The sequence below is a fragment of the Euwallacea fornicatus genome, chromosome 35, assembly GCF_040115645.1.
Source record: "Euwallacea fornicatus isolate EFF26 chromosome 35, ASM4011564v1, whole genome shotgun sequence".
NCBI classification, from domain to species: domain Eukaryota; kingdom Metazoa; phylum Arthropoda; class Insecta; order Coleoptera; family Curculionidae; genus Euwallacea; species Euwallacea fornicatus.
This window is the reverse complement of record NC_089575.1, coordinates 226,338-248,667: the sequence shown is the minus strand read 5'-3', so window position 1 is coordinate 248,667 and position 22,330 is coordinate 226,338. Positions and strand designations below refer to the sequence as shown.

The window sequence follows — 22,330 nt, the reverse complement described above, 5'->3', positions numbered from 1 at the left end:
TTCAAATAACATCAGAAAAGAAAAGTAACGCTTTTTCAAAATTTCGGTTTTTTACGGATATCTCCGGAAGTAATCGGAATTTTCCAAATTTTGAAATGGCATTTTATTGAGCTCCAAATTGTACAACTTCGCCCCAATTTAATCCACCTCGTATCTCTTATGGTTACTGAGATATCGATGATGAGCGTCGAATCTGAATAACCCTGTATACCCGCGTGCTGTGATTTAGATATTCGTCTCGATGATGTTGAGTGATCGACTTGTATGCCCGTTTCGAGCATCATCGCACTGGACTCGTGGAATTGTATTCATTTCGCCGTTTCCTGTTTTTCCACTTCGAAAAATCTCTTTGCTAATAAATTTATATTCATTTCGTAACTGTAGGGGATGTCAAAGTAAATTTAGTCAAACTGTAACAAATGTCTTTATTAAACAAATATATGGATGTTTTTTCCAAAGCCGAGTGTGCAAAAACTGAATTTTTGATATTTGCATCAAACTCCAATACTCAACCCCTAACACGTGATGTCCATCGCAATCAGAACAAAAAGCCAAAATGAAAAATGTGAAAATCCAAGATGGCGGTCGTAAGGAAAAACAAAATTGACGATGGTTGCCGAAAATGAAAACGTCAGATTTCAAGAATGAAATCGTGACAATGCAAAAAAGAAAAGGTTGCAACGACCGCCAGTTGGACACTTAACCATTCTTAACTTGCACTAACTTGGCACTTTGAATTTTCTCCCCAAATAAGCTGAGTAACGAAAGAAAAACGTTTAAAAAATCATCGGAATTTTATAAATTTTAAAACGGCATATTTTTTAATTATAAATTACACAGCTTTGCTCCGATTTAACTGACCTCATATGTTTCACGATTACCGGGACTCTCTTGGTTGGGCCGCAGAAACGGACACCCCGTATAAATTTTGATGAAATATTCTATACTGAGCAGCGAAGTAAATTTACTTTGTATGTCTTAAAACTTCTGAGATTTCTAAACTGTGAAAGCAATTATGTCGTATTTTTCCGCAGAATTTGTGAAGGCATTCTTTTTGACGAATAAAAAATAACGAAATGTTAGGCAACAATCCATACAATTCATATTTCGATCCACCTTCTTCTCATTAGAAAACACAGTACTAAACTTTTGAATGCCTCCTGTTAAGTAGATTCTGGATTTCCTGTAAGCTTTTCCCCTTCGTTTCCGGCAGGAATTTAAAAACAAAAACGAAAGCTACAACACAACATGCTCCAAATAACCCAAAACTTCCGGATTTTCCTATGAGATCGGCCACCATTCCAAAATATTTGGTCAAAATGAAGGCTAAAAACCAGCAGGTCGCCGAGGTAAATGTGGATGCCACAGATTTTATGTTAGCTGGGAACATTTCTCCCATTACTGCCCATGGAATTGGTCCAAAACCTAAACAGTAGACGATGATGAAGATGATGAGGCAGGCAATTGGTAACCAGGATAGTGAAGATACGTCCTTGTGAATGTCGTCTTTCAAATGGAAGAAGTAGCCAAGAGCTCCTTGAGAAGCTGCCATGACAATGGCTGAGATCATAAGCAGGATTCGTTTTCCATATTTGTCTATTAAAATAGAAGTCACTGCTGAAAATAATACTTGTACCGCGCCGATGATGATGGTGCAGATTTCAGGAGCTAGAGTCACTCCAGAGTCCTGAAAGTAAATGTTTTCTCAGTTTCTTTTGTGCTGGCAAACGGTGTTGAGTCAATATTTTGGTGTGGCGATACTGTTTTTCAACAACCAACAGAGATAACATAAACAAAATTTCGGTTTCAACACAGGGACAGGTACGACAACCAAAAGTTCACCATACCAAAAATGTATTTTAATAATTTTACCAAAAGCAGTTGACTAATAATATTAATAACGCAAAAAAGAATTTTTACTTTGTGCCTTTACGTTAATGACACTTTTCTGGTTTTTCATGATCAAAAACAATTTGTAATTAAAAAAGTTTGCTTTTCCTCGTTTTGCAACGACGAATAGATACGTATTTCAATTTTGGTTGTTATTTAAAATATGGATTTTATAATATTTATGGATTTGAATTAGTAGGGAAATCACATGTAAAATGTTTATTTTTGGCACATACAGTATCGGACAAAATTAAATTGACTTCAATATTTTTTAAAAAAGCGTCTCAAATTGAACTAAAAATGAAATATTTTTTGTATGTTAGGATGCGTATATGCCTAAATTATTGCTATTTCTGGTCTTTGCCCATATCGACAAAATATTTACTTTTTTATACAAAAATGGAATTTTTGACCGATAAGAATAGCGACAAAATTAAATTGACCATATTAGTTTTAGTGTGTAGAAGCGCTTTAATAGAATTTATACATTATAATATTGCAATATCAGTCGTGCCAAAGGACATTGGTAAAAAATTTATCGACAGATTTAAAAAAGAAAGTTGTAGAGGCCTACGAAAGGAAACAGTCACAAAAGGTAATAAGTCAGCAGTTTGGTTTATCGAAACAAGTAGTTTGTTCAATAATATAAAATAATTTACTAAGATACGTCACCCCGACAACCCCCTACATAACCCATCCAACAAACTATTATACCAAAGCACCAACATGACAAGAATAACGGAAAGAATTCTGGACATGCAAACGAAATGGAAGGACAATCCTGACAATGGGGCAATAGTAACCCCACTGTGTCTGACAAGACAAACAAGACAGTCAAATCTCCAATTCCCCAATACAACCCTGATAGAGCACTACAGCCTGTAAATGTAAATAGTGCAACTGATTCAAAATATTTCTGCTCTTTCTTCTTTTTTCTCTTGGACAGTATAAAACACTAAGTTTAGTAATTTATATCATGGGCAGAAAGACCAACAACGGTCGATAGCCCTTTTCCTCTTGGAAATAAAGATTTTATACAGGGTGTCCCAAATAAAGTGAGTTCCATGGGGATTATGGAAGCGGCAAGAGATACAATGTGACTCAAATTAAAAAAAAGAAGCGCGTTTTTGTGCCCATTCAGAAAATGTTCTAAATTTAAAAATATGCACAGGGGTTGTCAAAATATGAGCAAAAACTGTGTGAGTAAATTGTACCAAATTTGGCAGTTCTTTATTATCGTCAACTGACAATTGAATGGCGTTTTCAGAATTTTTTCAGGCCTTCTAGATTTCGGGAAATTATATTCAACTTTGTTATTTCTTATGGCCGCCATATTGGATTTTGGTGCCATCGAATAGACAATAAAAAAAAGTTTTTTAACTATGTATCACAAAGGTGCCCTTGGACTTGTCAAAGAAAGAAAAATAAGTTAAAACATTTTTCACCTTAGTAGGCTTAGAAACAAGTACTTCAGTGATAAGCAATATCTAAATGATACGTATAGAAATAATTGAGTTGGAAATCGAGGCCCTGTCAGCTGGCCAGCACGCTCCCCAGACTTAACACCTCTCGATTTTTTTGTTTGGGGATATGTAAAAAAAAGGTTTACTACAGATCCTACGATACAGTAGCAGAATTGGAGGCTGTAGTTGTGCGAACTATTCAAGAAATAGCTCCAGATATGTAAGTAAAAAGTGCTTGTATGTCCGTTCTTAAGCGCTGTACAGTTTGTGTTAATCATAATGGAGAAATATTTGAACAGTTTTTATAGGGATTAGGATTAGTAATTCCTACTCAGTGAGTAAAGGTACCAATTCCTTCGTTGTTTTTCTTTGTTATTTTTGATAAAACCTATGGAATTGTAATTACGTTAATACTAAAAAAAAACGTATTAAGTTTTTATTATCCCAATAAACAAAATACTTCGTACATTATTGCTCTTTGATTAGCAACACTAAAGTACTTGTTTTTAAACCTACTAAGGTGAAAAATATTTTTATTTATTTTTCTTACTTTGGTAAGTCCAAGGGCACCTTTGTGATACATAGTTAAAAAACTTTTTTTATTGTCTATTCGATGGCACCAAAATCCAATATGGCGACCATAAGAAATAACAAAGTTGAATATAATTTCTCGAAATCTAAAAGGCCTAAAAAAATTCTGAAAACGCCATTCAATTGGAAGTTGACGATAATAAAGAACTGCCAAATTTGATACAATTTACTCAAACAATGTACTCATAATTTCTGATTTTCGAAAATCGCAGTTTTTAGATTTTTGCTCATATTTTGACAACCCCTGTGCATATTTTTAAATTTAGAACATTTTCTGAATGGGCACAAAAATGCGCTTCTTTTTTCTAATTTGAGTCACCTTGTATCTCTTACCGCTTCCATAATACCCAAGGAACTCACTTTATTTGGGACACCCTGTATATATATATATATATATATATATAATAATCGTCTTCGTGGCACTTTGATAAATTTAAAACGAGGAGGTAGATGGCGAAAAAACGTCTCAGAGATTAGACAGAAAAATAAAAATGTTAATTAAAAGAATCCATGGATATCTGCAGCCGATATTTGTGGCGAAATAGGCGATATTGGCATTTGTTCCAGAACTGTTCAAAGACGTCTTGTTGAATTTGGATTACCCTGCTCATCGACCAGCTGGAAAACCCCTTTTGTCAAAGAAGAATAAGGAAGCTCGACTAATGTTTGCAACGCTGCATTTGTATTGGACCTCAAGGGATTGGAAAAAAGTGTCGTTTAGTGATGAAAGCAAATTCAATTTAATTCGTACTGAAGGATCTCAATACGTTCATCGACCAAGTGGAAAAAGACTTGATCCTAGATTCGTTTCTAGGAGAGTGAAACATGGAGGCGGGAATATAATGGTTTGGAGTGCTTTCTCTGGCTGGGATATGGGTCCTATTCATTGGATTAAGGGAAGAATGGATCGTTTCATGTATTGCAATATATTGGAATCCGTGATGTTACCACATTGCGAGTTGGAAATGCCACTATCTTTTATATTTCAGCATGATAACGATCCAAAACACACGTCCGAGATCGTTAAGGAGTGATTAAATAACAAAAAAATATATGTTCTCACGTGGCTAGTACAGTCTCCAGACTTAAATCCCATAGAGAATCTATGGGAAATAGTTGAAAAGCAGATTCGAACCAAAAAGTTCAACAATAGCGAAAAACTTTTCCAGGAAATTGTGAAAACTTGGAAAGCAATTGATCCGCAAACCATAGTTAATTTAATGGAGTCCATGCCTAAAAGATGTCGCAGCGTTATGGACAATAATGGAAATTGAACCAAATATTAATAAAATGTGCCAATATTATAAAATATTTAATTTTTTTTAGCAAGTTAATTTAATTTTGTTGCATTAAATTTTAGTTGTTTTCTTACTCTTTCCATTTTGGGCAAATCATTTTAATATTTTAAAAATTTTTTACTTAGTTTAAAAAAAATATAATTTGAGTATTTAATGATACTGTTGCCTTTTAAATTTTCAAAATAAATATTTAAAAAATGACATTAGTTGCTAGTCAATTTAATTTTGTCCTATACTGTATATGTACATACTATATATATTTATGGCTCCTGTGCAAGTCTCTAAATACGATATATGTATATACTTATATTCTGAAATAAGAATTTGAAACAGCCTGCACACGTTTATAAAATAATTTTAAAAAATCACTTTTAAATTGTCGTTTCTTACAGTTTAACTTTTTAATGTTTTCTTTGGGTGGCGCTAAAAAAATATTTTTACCGTAAATTATCTTGACCGACCCTGTATAATTTTAAATAGTTTTAAAATGTACGCAAAATGATAGATGAATCGATATGTCGGATTATATTAAAATCACCATATTTCAGAGATCTTTGATGTGCTCCTAAATAAATCACAACCCTCTATACACCGAAGTTTTGGAATACAGGATTCCCAATATTAAACTATGCACTTTAAAAGTCAAATAAAAACTTTCTAATCGATGTAATAAAATCTTTTATTGAATTAATATATAGCTACTTCTATGGAATTTATTATTCATTTACGTAACCATTCAATGTTAAAAAATTACGTCTTCTAATTGACCCCCCCCCCCCCCTTCCTTAGTTTCAATGCAATTTTTAATTTTAAGTGCGAAATTTTGTATCATCCTGTGTAGTAAATCTCAATCTACTCTTACAGTTTCATTCCCAATTCGCTCTTTTAAGCCCGGATTTGTTGCTACACCACATCAAACAACGACTTTTGAACTGTGGAGTTTTTTGATAAGGAGTTCTGAAAATGTTCACGCCAATGACAAACGAACGGGGACAAAATTTTTCAAAATAATTGCTACGGAACTACTTATTTTGATAACTTAAATTTTAACAAAATTCATGAATTGCCCTTTCGTAGATCAATATCAAGATGGAGATTTGCTTCGTGGGGTTATGCGAAATTTTAGATATAACATATATACAGGGTGTTCTAGATCAAAGTGCAAATATTTTAACCATGATTTCTAATAAAGAAATTAACAAACACGTATTTTTTCTTTTTGTCCAAAAGTCGGTCGTTTAAGCGCTAGAGATCTTTGAATATGGGGCCCCATTTCGATAAAATAATTTGTGTTGGAAGAGTCCTTCAAAGGATTTTCGTTCAATTTGGTGTACAAATATTTTCGATCGTAGCAATTCACAGATAAAAAAATTAAATACGCAGCCTTGCCATAATATAGATATAAGGGCCGGACTATGAATATAGAGGCCCGGTTTTATTTAACCGTTAAATATTTTGATTAAGTAATTACACTACTTGATTATACCTTCCATTGAGAAACTTTTTTGTCTCTTGGAGATTTTTCACAGAATGCGTCGTTTTCTCATAGTAGTTATTTTAAAGCAATTCTTATCTTCTTCGGATTAGACCGTATCTGTCTAAAGTTATTTATTGAATTATTTGAAACAAAATAACAAAGAAGAATGAAATTGCACGCTAAAAATTGTTCAAAGTGACCACCAGTTCCTGGCCTTTCTTTAAATGATAAGGATGATACTTTTCTTGAGATAACACTCATTGAATACTACTTTTTGGGATCATTAAGTCATGCTCAGCATTTCTCAAACTACTAATTTTACTATCTTCAAAGTAATTGATTATTTTTTGCTCATCATCTACCCCATGATGCTTAATATTATGATTTTCTCCTCGTTGAGGAGCGAAATTGCCAAATTCCCTCAACCTGATATGAACATTTGTAAACGTTCTTGCATTTGGAAGTCGTCGATTAGGAAATCGCTAATACTAGAGAACTCTAGCTCTATGAGCATTTTGTCTGCACTCACCATAAATCAAGCGAATATCAGCAAACTCGAGATTGCTAAACGGAAGAGCTATTATAAAACAAATAAGAATTAATTTTTATGTTATTTTATAATTAAATATGGCAATAATAGCATTAACGAGTAATACCTACTGCTAGTTGACCACCATATGGCAGAAAATGACAATCAGAATGATTTTTTTGACAGGGAGAATGATGTGGCTATTCGAGCTATGGTCTACGTAGTATCAACAAATTCCTGCAATAAAAATACATAAAATTTGGAATTGTTACTACGAGAAAACGACGCATTCTGCGAAAAATCTTCAAGAGACAAAAAAATGTCTAAATGAAAGGTACAATCGAGGAACGTAATCACTTGATCGAAATATTTAACGGTTAAGTAAATATGGGCCCTTATATTCATAGTCCGGTCCTTATATCTATGTTATGGCAAAGCTGTATATTTTATTTTTTATTTGTGAACTGCTACGATCTAAAAATTTTTGTACACCAAATGTCATGACAATCCGTCGAAGGGCTCTTCCAACATAAATTATTTTATCCAAATGGGGCCCCATATTCAAAGATCCCTAGAACTTAAACGACAGCCTCTTGGACAAAAAGAAGAAATACGTGTTTGTTAATTTCATTAGTAAAAATCATGGTTGAAATATTTACACTCTGATCTGATACACCCTGTATAGATAGAATTTAGATAATAGAATTTAAAATTGCATCGAAGTTGATAAAGGGCATTTAAAAAACATGATTTTAAAGAATTGGATAGTTATCTAAATCAATAATAAATCCCTTAGAATTAACTATACAAAGTGGTCCAATAAGAGCGCCTCGGGCGATTATGACTTTATTAATGGTTTTGATCAAAAATTGTTTTTTCACTTACATGCACGAGTGAGTACATTTTAAAAATATTCTCATTTATACAGGGTACGCAAAAAAGACATATAATGCAAACTTATGTTTTTTATTTTTTTAATGAAACACCTTATATATTTTTACATACATATATGAAATTAGAAGAAGAGAATAGTAGGAGTTGGCATAATGTTCAATAGGTCTGTGACAAACACTCCTTGATAAATTTAACGAAATGTAAAAATGTAAAAGTTAAGAAAATGTCCTTTGTAAGTGAAATGATTTACATGATTACCGTTTTTTGATTGATACGTCTTAAGAACAAATTATTCTTCAAATTAAAAATAGTTCTTTCGTAATTTGACATGCAGACCACCACCACAGAGATATACACAGGGTGTTTCAGAATTATGGTGACAAATTTATAGAGTTAACAGATTATCGAAAAATAAATATAGTATACTTAATAAAAGATTGTCTTAAGACCCGTCATTTCTGAGATACAGGGTATTAAAATTATATTTTTTTTCTTTTTTTTAGTTTATTTTAAAACTACTGCGACTTTTGAAATGAAAATTGGTGTATCTTCGTTTCGAAATCTGATAAATTTGATGAGCAAAATTGAAATTTTTGTACATAATAGAGGGCGCTAGTTATACTTGTATCATTACACATTTTCATCGAAAACTTTTTGAAATTTAGATTTATCGGTAAAACAGTTCAAGAATATTAAAGAACTGTTAATTCTGCATAAAAAATGTTACTCTTAGTGAAATACTCTAAAGTGAACGGTTGTCCAGAAAAATGACAATTATTGTCATATCGACTTTAAACGCTTTTAAAAAAAAGTCTAAGATTGTTCTATCATTGCTTTTAATACTATCTAATTATAATGAAATATAATAAACACTAATATTACAATAAATGTTCAAAGTGATGACCGCGTTGGCCAATACATAAATTGCACCCTCGTAGAAGTTTTGTTGTACCCTTTGGAAAATTCCTGAGGGATTCCAAATCACATCAAAAGCATTGAAAATTCTTTCACTTAATTCTTTAACATTTATTTCTGGTTTCGTGTTTACTAAACCCCTCACATGACCTCAAAGAAAATAATCCAGGGAGGTCAAATCAGGGGAACGAGGAGGCCATGCCACTGGATCAAACTTACCTATTCAGCGTCTTCCATAAACCTCATTAAGACGATCTCTTACTGCTCTGGAAGAATTAACTGGAGCACCAACATGCTGATACCACATTTTGCTACGTACTACTAGTGGCACATCCTCCAAAAGCTCTGGTAAATTATCTCATAAAATTTGCAAACATCTGTTTGAATTTAAATGATGTGGTAGTACAATAGGACCTGGTAAATGGTTACCTACAATTCCAACCCAAATGTTGACTGAAAACCGGTGCTGGTGGTTTTCAGTGTGCGTCAAATGATGATTTTCTTCGTCCCAAACGTGGCTATTGTGGATGTTGAAATATCCGTCCCTAGTAAATTGCGCTTCATCATTAAGTAGTATCAGTTTGGCAAAATTTTGATTTCTTGCAATGCGCCGGATGTACCAATGGCGAAAACTAATTCGCTTCGGGTAATTATCAGGTACCAATGCATGCACTCTTTGTGGATGATATGGATGTAAGAGTTGTTCGTTCATAGTTCTTCAAACTGTCGAATTTGAAACTCCCAATTCATTAGCAATTGCCCGAGCACTCGTGGATGGTTGATTTTCAATTATTTGGAGGGTGTCCCCTTTTACTTGTCCAGAACGAACTCTTCTTGGTGCACCAGCATTAAAGTCGATAGGACAATAATTGTCATTTTTCTGGACAATCGTTCACTTAAGAGTATTTTACTGAGAATAACTTTTTTTTATGTATAATTGACAGTTCTTTAATATTCCTCAACTCTTTTACCGATAAATCTAAATTTAAAAATATTTTTGATGAAAATGTGTAATGATACACGTATAACTAGCGCCCCCTGTTATGTACAAAATTTTAATTATGCCTGTCTGAAAACAATCAGACTTTTTCGGGAATGCCAAATGTCGACAATAAACTATAACGAAAGGGTATCATAACCCTGGAAACTTTCCCTTAATGGTGTCCCTTGAAGTAGTTTATTGCCGATAGAAAAGGGATTTGCACTGTAAAGATTTTCCAAGAATCCCACTGCAGTACATCTGTGATATTGGTTGCAATTAGCCAGAGTCGTAGAAAAGGTTGTAAACCTCGGTGATTTAAAAAAAACCTAACTAGAGGCAAACAAAGGACCAATCCCTGGTACCGCGGAGGACGTCCAATTCCAGAAATTCAATGAAGGGTCGTTACCGTGTGACAAGGGAAGGGTAGTGGGAACTGACTGTTGAGGCTTCCACCCACTTTTTTAGTCAGTTTACACTAGACCTCATCAGAGATTAACAATTCGCAAAAAGTCAAAATTTGCCCTTGAAATCATCAGACACCAATCACTTGTCAACACCTTTAAGCTAAGAACTTTGTTGATATACAAATTCAAAAAGTCAATCAAGCAATTCAATTCAACTCAGTTTCTTTCGGTCTGACGAAAACGAGAGTGGTCCTTAAGAAACAAAAGGTTTAGAACCAGCCGCGGGAGCAGAACCCACTAACTACTACATTGTCCAGGGGAATTACATAATTCCCCCCAAGACAATGCCCATCAAATTTATCGGATTACGAAACCAAGATACACCAATTTTCATTTCAAAAGTCGCAGTAGTTTTAAAATAAACTAAAAAAAAATTTTTAAAATTGATTTTTAATACCCTGTATCTCAGGAATGACGGGTCTCAAGACGATCTTTTATTAAGTAAACTACCGGGTGGTCCATTTAACCTGACAAATCGGGATATCTCGAAAATTACGCATCAGATTGAAAAAAGATTCAAATGAAAGTATTTTGTCTCGAATGGATCCACGATATAACACTAACCATCACTTCCCAACTCTTTCACTTGGGGTTGGGACGGGGGTAACTTTGAAATCTCAAATGGCAACCCTCATTTTTTATTGCAGATTTGAATTTTACGATAAAAATTACTTGGAGTTTGTCTGAAACTTTTTTTTCGATTCGCCACAGATGGCGCTGTAATCGGAATTTTTTTTTTGTAATTCTGATTCTGAAAGAGAGCATCGTGTCTTTCATATTTTTAATGGAAACTTGTTGGTTTTTTTTGGGTACCTCCGATAGTTTAAATAAATAAAACCGTCTGTGACAAAAAGTAAATTTCATATCGTTTACAAAGACAGTGAAAGAAATTGTAAATTTTTTATTGATGATATTTTTATTTAGGCAGAACCGATAAATAAAACGAAAAACCTCAGTTTTACTTCTGAAATGGTGTAAAAGTAGTACCCGTTAAATTGCTTATTGTGTTATTTTGAATCTCAGTTTTCACCATGAGTGCATTATCTAATGACGTAAGAATTGATATGATTTTTGCATATGGGGCGTCTTTGGATTATCAGACTGCTGTCGAAACTTCGAGGAATCGCTTTCCTAATAGAGAAACGCCATCCCTGTCCACATTTTATCGCGTTGTAAAGGTTTTTAAAGAAATTGGTTGTGTTAAACCTCGAAAAAAACAGCGTTCAAAAGCAGTTACTAACGAAAACAACGAAATTGCTATTTTAGCTGCTGTGAATGTAAATCCATATTTAGGTACAAGAAGATTATCGTTACATTCAGGGATATCTCAAGCAAGTGTATTAAGAATTCTCCAAAATTTTAAATATCATCCTTACCACATTTCGTTACATCAAAAACTTAACCAAAATGATTATGAATCTCGTATACAATTTTGTGAATGGACGTTGCAAAAATTGAACGAAAACCAAAATTTTTTAAAATGTGTTCTCTTTACGGATGAAGCCAGCTTCACGAGTCATGGACAAGTAAATTTAAGAAATATGCATTACTGGTCTACGGAAAATCCTCACTGGATACAACAAGTAGCTAATCAACGACCGTGGTTTGTAAATGTTTGGTGTGGAATACTTGGCAATAAAATAATTGGTCCATATTTCATTGATGGCTCATTAAATGGAATAAAGTATCAAAACTTCTTGAATGAAGATTTGTCCTTATTATTGGAAGACATTAATTTGGAAACTCGACGTTCGATGTGGTTTCAGCATGATGGTTGCCCAGCTCATTGGGCTTTAATATCCCGAGAAATTTTACATCATAAATATCGCAATCGATGGATTGGACGAGGTGGACCTATTCATTGGCCAGCACGATCGCCTGATCTTACCCCACTCGATTTTTTTTATGGGGTTATCTCAAAGAAAAAGTGTATTCAAGAGTACCCATAACGCCCGAAAACATGATGGAAATAATTAGAGATGCTCGTGTTTCTGTCGTTCCCGAAGTGTTAGTGTTTACTCAACAAACATTACAGATGCGCTTAAGAAAATGTATTGATGAAGGTGGTGGACATTTTGAACATTTGCTTCGTCATTAATTTAATGTTTGAACAGTTGTGTTTAATGGAATGAAAATTCAATGTAGATCTAAGTTTATTTAGAAATTTAATAATAAATAAAGTTTTTTTTGTCACAGATGGTTTTATTTCTTTAAACTATCGGAGGTACCCAAAAAAACCAACAAGTTTCCATTAAAAATATGAAAGACACGATGCTTTCTTTCAGAATTAGAATAAAACAATTTTTTCCGATTACAGCGCCATCTGTGGCGAATCGAAAAAAAAGTTTCAGACAAACTCCAAGTAATTTTTATCGTAAAATTCAAATCTGCAATAAAAAATGAGGGTTGCCATTTGAGATTTCAAAGTTACCCCCGCCCCAACCCCAAGTGAAAGAGTTGGGAAGTGATGGTTAGTGTTATATCGTGGATCCATTCGAGACAAAATACTTTCATTTGAAACTTTTTTCAATCTGATGCGTAATTTTCGAGATATCCCGATTTGTCAGAGTTAAATGGACCACCCGGTATATTTATTTTTCGACAATCTGTTACCTTTATCGATTTGTCACCATAATTCTGAAACACCCTGTAGAACCACTTACTAATGCCCTTTGAAGTGATACTAAGGTGTCCTATACCTATTTTAATCGTTTCCTGTAAAATGGCGTCTTAATGCATTTTAAATGACAACATTACTTAAATCAAGGTTCTCTCAGGGGAGATCTTGGATTGGTTTCCATGATTACAACAACATCACACTGTAATAGGTCTTGTTATAATCAATATCATTGTTATCTTAATTTATCATCAATTTTATGAATTAATCTTTATTTCACGAGAAATAGGCTACCGACCAATCGGTCCTTCTGCCTGAGTGCTATAAATTTTATTTTAATATACACGCATGTCACTTAAGGGATAAGCTTATCAGAAGAACAAACAAAAAATAAAAATAATAATGACGATTCAACACTGCCTTAGGTTCTCTAACAGCGTGATAGATGAGAAAAGATAACGGGATTGTCTGGTAAGTCTTGTTAGGCAAAGTGGGTTTAGTATGGTCCAGTTGTGAGGATAGTTTTTGCCATTTTGTTTGTAGTGGTCAGTCTCTCCGTTATCTTTGTCATTTGTGTCCGTTCGCAGAGGAATTCGTTAAATGGGTTGTGTAGGAGGGGATTTTCAGGATGTCTTATCTTTGTAATTAGCCTGAGTGCGATTTGCCCTGTGGCCTGTAAAGTGTTTTTTCGTGTTGCTCGTAGCATTTGCTCTGAGTACGTATCCGTTGTCCATCAATGGTCTGCAAATGGATTTGTATATAGATGTTGTTCTTCTTATACTGATTCCTTTGTTTTCCTGTGTGAGGGGTCTGAAGTATTTTGCTCTTTTAATAATCTCCCTTATTAAATTTTATACATGTTTAGTAAATTTTAGTTTTGTCTATTGTTACTGCTAATTATTTTATGTAGTGCTTTGGTTCAGTCCTGTAACCGTCAATCATAATTGTAGGAGAGCTGTGTTTAAAGTGGTGATTTGGTAGTAATAGTTGGTTTTTGTTGGCATTTGGTATCAGTCGCCATTTGTAGAACCACATCGTTGTATGATCCGTGATTGGACCTTTTCAACAGCTTTCACGGTCATTTTGCCGTCTGCAGTTAGTGCAGTGTCGTCAGCGCATTGTAATATTTAGGCTGTTTTTCTACATGATTTGTGTCTTGCCGGTCGTGGTTGTATAAGTCGTGACAGTATACAGGGTTATTCAGATTCGACGCTCATCATCGATATCTCAGTAACCATACGAGATACGAGGTGGATTAAATTGGGGCGAAGTTGTACAATTTGGAGCTCAATAAAATGCCATTTCAAAATTTGGAAAATTCCGATTACTTCCAGAGGTATCCGTAAAAAACCAAAATTTTGAAAAAGCGTTTCTTTTCTTTTCTGATGTTATTTGAAAAGATAATTAAAAACGAATGGCACACTATAATTGCCACATTTTATCTTCTAGAAAATAATGAAATCATATTTGAAATTTGACGTTTAGATTTCCTGCAACCTGCAATTTGATGAAAATATTTAAAAAAATGATTGTGCTTTTGAAAACAAGAACAAGGATACTATGGAAACAATTACTGTCCCAAATATAATTGATACATTAGTTATCCGAGATATTTGAAGTGTGACATCTCTTTACTGTGTTTAAATAAAAATGAGTTTTACGGATGAATAAAATCGGGATATGTTAAGACTTTATTTCATTAATCACTGAAATTCCATGCGAACAACTGAAGCATACTTTCAAGAATTTCCGGACAAGCGACAACCACATTACTCCTATTTTTCCAGGTTGGAACGAAATTTAGTTGAATATGGTTCTTTTCAAAAGTCGAGAAACAATTATGGTACTAAAATTAGCGAAGAAGATGCTAATCGAGTTTTGGAATAAGTTTATTTTTAAAACAAAAGCATAAATTTACGTATTAGTATTAAAAACAATTTCAGGTTAACGCCCATCCGAGAAAATCTAAAAATAAAATAGCATTTGAACCACATTTACCACAGACTAAAATTTGAAAAATACTGAATAGAAATAAAAAACAAGATGGAGCACCTCCCCACAACCTAAAGGGGGTAAGGAATTTCCTTAACAACGAATTTTCTGGTCGATGGATTGGAAATCGTGGTGTAATAGAGTGGCCCGCGCGGTCACCTGATCTATCGCCCCTTGATTTTTACTTATGGGGAACGTTAAAAAATAAAATTTACTCCGAACCCATACAAGATTTAGAAGACTTGCGGACAAAAATTATAAATGCATTTGCAACATTAAGACGGCGTGACATCAGTCGTGCTACTAATAATATTGAACAAGAGTGAGGCATATTTGAACATTTGTTGTGACGTTTTATTTATTTATACGTTTAAGATCATTTTTAAGTTAATAAATTTAAGAAAACATTTATGTTTGATACATCATTTCATTCAAATTCAAAAAAAGTGGCAATTATAATGTGCCATTCGTTTTTAATTATCTTTTCAAATAACATCAGAGAAGAAAAGAAACGCTTTTTCAAAATTTCGGTTTTTTACGGATATCTCCGGAAGTAATCGGAATTTTCCAAATTTTGAAAGGGCATTTTATTGAGCTCCAAATTGTACAACTTCGTCTCAATTTAACCCACCTCGCATCTCTTATGGTTACTGAGATCCCAATGATGAGCGTCGAATCTGAATAACCCTGTATATTGTAAAGAAAGGGTGAGAATGGAGAGCCTTGCAGAGAAACTTGTTCGGGGAGAAAAAGTAAGATAGGGCATTACTTATGCAGGCTTTAATAGTCTGTTTTCGAGTAGGTTTTTGATCGTGTAAAGTAAATATGTTAGTGTTTTAAGATTTTGTAGTTAACATAGTAGTCCTTTGTGCCAGACACTGTAAATCGCTTTGCTGATGTCCATGAATAAACATGCTGGTTTTTGCCACTAAGGGGTTGTTTGTATGTTGTCAGTTAAGATATAGAATGGCTCTATGGTCGAGTGTTTTGACTGAAATCCAAATTGGTACGTTGGTATATGTGTCCAATCAGTTTTTGAAGTCTATTTTTGAAAATACATTCAAAAATTTTACTTAGAACCGGGAGTAGTGTAATGGGTCGGAAGTTTAGTGTTTCTGTATTGTCCAATTCGCTTTTTGAAATGGGCATTATTATGCCCGTTTTCCGTATCTGGTGTGGTTTTAGTTGCAAAACAATTGTTTAGTGCTTTTAGTATGAGTTCGTCAGATGGTGAAGTTAGGTTCTTTAACACACTGCTTTCTATGTTGTCTTGTCTCGGAACTATGTCTTTCATGGCTTCAATAAATTCCGTATCAGTAATAATTTGATCTGTGAGGTCTTTTGCGTTGTCAAAATAATTGTCACACCAGCCGTTTGTCAAGGACCAGTTTTGATTGACCAAGTTAGGACTGGTAGAAGTTGTGAAAGCTCTCTGAAAATGTCCGACAAAAACGTCTGCTTTGTCCTGGTCTGTATACTGTTCTATTCCGTATCCGTTAATGGTACCGATGGTGTTGGTTTTTTTTATATCGTCAGAGTTTTCTTATTCTCTGTCAGTAACTTTTTCCGTGGCCCTGTTGGAGTTCCTGACAGGTTTCGAGCCCTTTTTCCTGTTTGTATTGACGTATCAATGTTTTTATCTGTCTGTTAATGTTGTTTAGTTGTCTTTTTAGTTCAATGTCTTGAGCTGCCGTGCAGAGTCTGTAGAGGCCTCGTTCATTTTTGATAAGTCTTAAAATAAAATTAGATAAAATGTGTTGATAGAATATTTGTCATTATTTATCCTACTTACTCGAACTTCTTGTTGTGGAGATACACTAAATATAAAGTTCACAGAACCACCGGCAACGAAAGAGAATATGAAAATTCCAATTCGGAATGCTTTCACAAAAATCACACCAGCAACATTATTAAAAATTATATTGTCTTTACTAAAGCGTATTGTATCCAAAATGATAGTCGCCATTTCGAAATTATATTTTGAAAAATATTCATCTTTACGTTAATAAAAAATATTTTAATTGTTGTAACTTATTTAAAAAAGCTTTCTAAAAATGTGGGGTTGCAATAAAAAAATTATAAAATGGAATACCATTGTTTAGAAAATTTTGTAACCATGGAAACCAATCCAAGATATACCCTGATAGTACTATGTTTTATGAAACGTTATTTAAGATGAACTGAACATCATTTTATAGAAAGGATTCAAAATAAGTATAGTATCACTGGAAAGGGTATTAATTAGTGGTTCTAATAAATATTTAAAAATGTACGTTACATTTAAAATAAGAAAGATATAATAAGTTATAAATGGGCAAGATTTAATTTATGTTTTTGCTCACCCTTTATATCAAAGGTAAAAAGAACTATTTTCAATTAGAAGAATAGTTTGTTGTTAAAAAATATTAATTAAAAAATGGTAATTAAGTAACTCATTTCACTTAGAAAATAATGTTTTCGCGACCCTTGAATTTTTTACATTTCGCTAAATCTCTTAAGAGGTATTTGTTTTAGACCTATTGAATGTTGTACAAACTACTACTTTTTTCGTCCTCTAATTTAAAATATGCAAAAAACATGTAGAATATTTCATTTTAAAAAACGTAACTTTCCGTTGTATTTTTTTCACGTACTCTGTATAAATGAAAATAATTTTTAAATGTGCCCTTAAAATCCTACATATAGGTGTAAAACAAAATTTTGGTTTAAACCATTAATGAAGTTGTAACCGTCCGAAGCGTTCTTATTGGAACACCCTGTATATTAGTCCCGTAAGAAATTTTTAAATTTTGATTAGAAAGTTCTAATTTGACTTTTAAAGTGCATAGTCTAATATGGGGAACCCTGTACTTCTGACCTTTACCTCGTAGATCGCCGATTTAACCTGTTCGTTTAGGTAATAAAAATGAACTTGAAAACCTTGGTGCATATTAAGTAACCCGTGTAGCAACGCGGTTAACATTGAAGTTAATTGTGGTTACAATTAACTAACCCGGATAACAAGGAGCGATTAATACCCTTGTTCGTTAAATAACTACTACTCGAACATATTAGTATATACATACTAGAGCTTGTGTTTGAGTCACCTTTTGATAATTTGTTATCTTACCTGGAAAATATTTTGAGCAAAAAACAGGACTACGTTGATACCGGACATTTGCTGAAACACCATCAGACCATTAGTCAACACGTACGCCTTCGTTAATCCCCTGGACTTAAATATGTCCAAAAAACGGCTTTTGTTGGCGAGTGCCTCATCTACAGCCTTCTTCATATTGCTAAGCTCCACTTGAACATCGTCAGGCGACACCGTATTTCTCAACTTCATTAAAGCCTTTTCTGCAGCTTCATCTTCTCCGATTTGCAGTAAGTAGTAGGGGCTCTCAGGTACGAAGAGGTAAAATGTTAACAAGAAAATGCTAGGGACTATCAGGCAGGAGGCGTTGAACATGGTAACCGACATATACGGCCCAGTTACAAAGGAGTACAACATACCCACAACTGTGAATAGTTGTAGATAAGTTCCTAAAGCTCCTCTGATTTCGTCTTCAGCAATTTCTCCTATGTATATTGGCAGAACGGTGAAATCCAGTCCTACCGACACCCCACAGATGAATCTGGAGATTAGTAGGTAACTAACATCCTTCGCGACAATATTCAAGAGCATTGCGACAATTAAGGGGATATTTCCTATCAGCAAGGTTTTTTTTCTGCCTATTCTGTCGGATAGGGCTCCGGCTACAAAGGGCCCCAAAGCTGCCCCTAAAGGTAGCAAAGATCCGATCCATCCAGCGTCGCTATGAGTTATCACTTTAGTTAAAGGGCTCAGTTCTAAATTTTGTAGTTTGGGGATCACTGGGGAGGACCACCCTAGCGTGATACCACATGAAAATGACGCCAAGTTACCTAAAATGATTAGTTGTGTTAATGAGAAAAACATACATATTGTTTCCACCTATGCAAGCAGCAATATAAAGAAAAGTGCGGCTGTGTCTTTTCTCATCAATTTGTTTGATGTTGATTTGAACCTGTCCATCGGCACCTGCCCGAGCTTCATCTTCTGATTTGGCGACTTCTTGGTACTTGAAATCTGGATTTTTTGACGTTTGAGTTCCGGAAGTTTGGGTTGCGGACATTTCTACTATAATGCTGTTTTCGGCGATGATTCTTCAGGCGAAACACTTACACAAGTAAACTCCTCTTCAGGCTCCATGCATGTTATCTTGGGCTCTTCAGATAATGTAATTTGAAGTAGGTGCACTTTAATTTTATGCTATACAAGGTGTCCAAAACGCCATGCGGCACTATACCTTCTGAATGGTTAGATTTGTTTCTAAAGCCTTACCGTTTTGGTGAACTCAAAAAAAAAAAAAAGTTTTTGGAATCCTTTACAGTGTTGATAAATTTTTTAAAATTTTTTGAATCTAATAGAAAATCGTTTAACGCAGAAAATTAAATCTGGTAAAGTAAGTGAGGTAATTCAATTGAATGAAATTGAAGTGATGAACTTTGTTCATTCTTTATCGACGTTTTATGTAAGAGGAAAGTTATGGTATTTGTCAGTTATTATTGCCCACTTGACACTCAAATTGAGTGTTTTTATATGTATAATCGTTATTTAATTTTTAAACTAACAATGCTTATCGGTTTGTTCCTCAAGTGGAGGGGCATGAAATAAATTATGTTAAGTAAAGTCTGTGCAATTCTTGTTTGACTATTACGTCAGTAGCCTTGAATCTTCCCTCACATTAATTGTACAAGATGAAAAGTTTGCACTAAGCACGAATATCCTTTGAAAATCACCTTTGAATGTGACATATCAAATGTATAAAATTTGAGGTTTTCGGTAATTATATCACTACTGATGATGATGATGATGATAACTGACGATTATTTTTTAGCAATTCAATTCGCCACCTCTTTTATGCTAACAATAAAATATTTCATTTCATAATGAAACATCTGATTTTATGTTTTTAGTTTTGTTTCAGTTCGTAGGTACACCTCTGCCCTTAGGAAAACTTAATTTAAAAATGTTTTATTTTCTGGCAGCACCAGAAAAAGATAAAATTAAAAACAACATAATTAAAAACTTGACCCAAGAAACATACCAATTGATCCTACACCAAATGAACGACCGCATTAAAATACAAAAAATCCCTAAATCTTAGAAGAATGGTATAATAATACCCATACCAAAAAATGAACTAGATGAAACACACATAAAACTACATACCAATCACGTTGTTCCCGGTGCTAAGCAAAATATTTGAAAACATTATTAAACATAGTCTTCAACTACTTATTGGGAAACATACTCTCGACTATTAATTTGGATTCAAACCAAGACACTGCACTATTCACCCATTCATTATCCTCACGAACAACATCATAACAACCCAGCTTAAGGGAGGAAAATCAGAATGCTTATTTATGGACTTCAATAAGGCATTTGACAGTGTCTAGCACAGGGGTCTCTTCTACAAACTCTATCAATTACAGATACCAAAGTATTTAATATATTTAATTAAAGACTTACTTAAAAGACAGACAACTAGAGATACGTATTGACAACACTCTTTCCTTTCCCTTTTCTCCCGAACAAGGACTCCGACAGGGCTCGCCACTCTCACCTTTCTTATACAATACAGGGTGTTCCAGTTTATAGTAGCAGGACTTTAACAGTCGATAGAAGACCTTTTCTTAAGATGAAACTGTAATATAAATATATATTGAAAACGGCTCAGCTTTTGAGATACAGGATGGCAAACTTGACTTTTTTTCATTTTTTTTAAATAATTCACGCATTTATTAAGATACACTCATGGAATTTGGTATTTTGGAATTTTTCGCAGTGCCGAATTTATATTTGTTAAAATTTTCGTCAAATTTACAGAGGGCGCTGTAGGCAACATACTAGAGAATGTTAAGACAATGATCACTTTTTTGTACCTCCTTGTAGCAACTTTTTTTTTGAATCAAAACGGATTCCCCACTAATTTCTTCCTAAAAATGATACTCTTGTTATAAATTGCTAAAAGTCACTGTTTTTGAAATATTTTTAATTTGGTCCATAGTACTACGACCTGCTTCCACAGGGGAGTTGTACTAATACTACTAATGTAATAAATAAATAATGTTAAATGTAATAGTCATCATATTAATAACGTTGTTAAATGAATTAAAAAAATATTTTAACATTTATTAGATATAAAGAAATTTGCGAAATAAACTATTTGCTATCCAACCCAACTACCCTGTGGTAGCAGGTCGTACTATTAGGGACGAAATTCAAAATATTTCGAAAACAGTGACCTTTAGCAATTTATAGTGAGAATACCATTTTTCGGAAAAAATGAACGGGGAATCCATTATGATTAAAAAAAAGTTTCTACAAGGAGGCTCAAAAAAGTTATCATTATTTGAACATTCATTAGTATGTTGCATATGGCGCCTTCTGACGAAAATTTTAACAAATATATATTCGGCGCTGCGAAGAATTCCAAAATACCAAATGTCATGGTTGTATCTTAATAATTGAGTAATTATTAAAAAAAAATGAAAAAAAGTCAAGTTTGCCATCCTGTATCTCAAAAACTGAGTCGTTTTCAATATATATTTATATTGCATTTTCATCTTAAGAAAAGGTCTTCTATCGACTGTTAAAGTCCTGCTATTATAAACTGGAACACCCTGTATATATTGCCACATCATACACAACCATAACTTACTGGACAAAAACGAAGTAGACAGGATATTTACACATATTACAATACGCTGAGAGACACGGCACTTATTGTACATGACAAAAACATAAACAAAGCCGCATCTAGACTACAGATACTAACAAATAAGACCATGACATGGTCTACAAATGAATATTAACACCAAATCCTTCCAAAAACCATCTACTGCTTACCAACCACCAATATCAAAGCTGACTCACCAACTATAACTGCTGACAGATATACAACAGATCTTAAAAATCTAGTCAAATACTTAGGTATGGCGATGAACAAAAAAATAAAATTTAACGAACACTTAGAAAATAACAGAACAGAAATTATGAAGAGTTAAACGCTTCTGTACGTTAACTTACAAAAACAAAGGGATCAGCGCTAAAACGGCAACAAAGATTTACAAATCCATTTGTAGCCCTCTATTAGACTATGGATACATTCACAGAGCAAACGCAACAAGAAAAACCAAACAATTTGT

At 33.7% G+C, this 22,330-nt stretch overlaps 1 protein-coding gene across 1 annotated transcript; it reads right to left on the bottom strand.

Moving 5' to 3' along the window:
• Positions 1-420: 420 nt before the first annotated feature.
• On the bottom strand, positions 421-19,425 carry LOC136348835 (facilitated trehalose transporter Tret1-2 homolog). Its single transcript, XM_066299988.1, has 3 exons — positions 19,068-19,425; positions 18,222-19,018; positions 421-1,687 (listed from the first exon to the last, which is right to left on the bottom strand). The coding sequence occupies exons 1-3, from the start codon at positions 19,246-19,248 to the stop codon at positions 1,142-1,144; spliced, it is 1,524 nt and encodes a 507-aa protein (XP_066156085.1). The 5' UTR covers positions 19,249-19,425; the 3' UTR covers positions 421-1,141.
• Between the last annotated feature and the right edge of the window lie 2,905 nt (positions 19,426-22,330).

Bases quoted from the DNA above. Each gene is read 5' to 3' on its own strand.
- LOC136348835 (XM_066299988.1), bottom strand. From the start codon at position 19,248: ATGTCCGCAACCCAAACTTCCGGAACTCAAACGTCAAAAAATCCAGAT. The intron at 19,019-19,067 runs GTGGAAACAATA...TAATCATTTTAG, and splicing joins TTATATTGCTGCTTGCATAG to GTAACTTGGCGTCATTTTCA. The intron at 1,688-18,221 runs GTAAGATAACAA...ATTTACTTTCAG, and splicing joins TTGCTCAAAATATTTTCCAG to GACTCTGGAGTGACTCTAGC.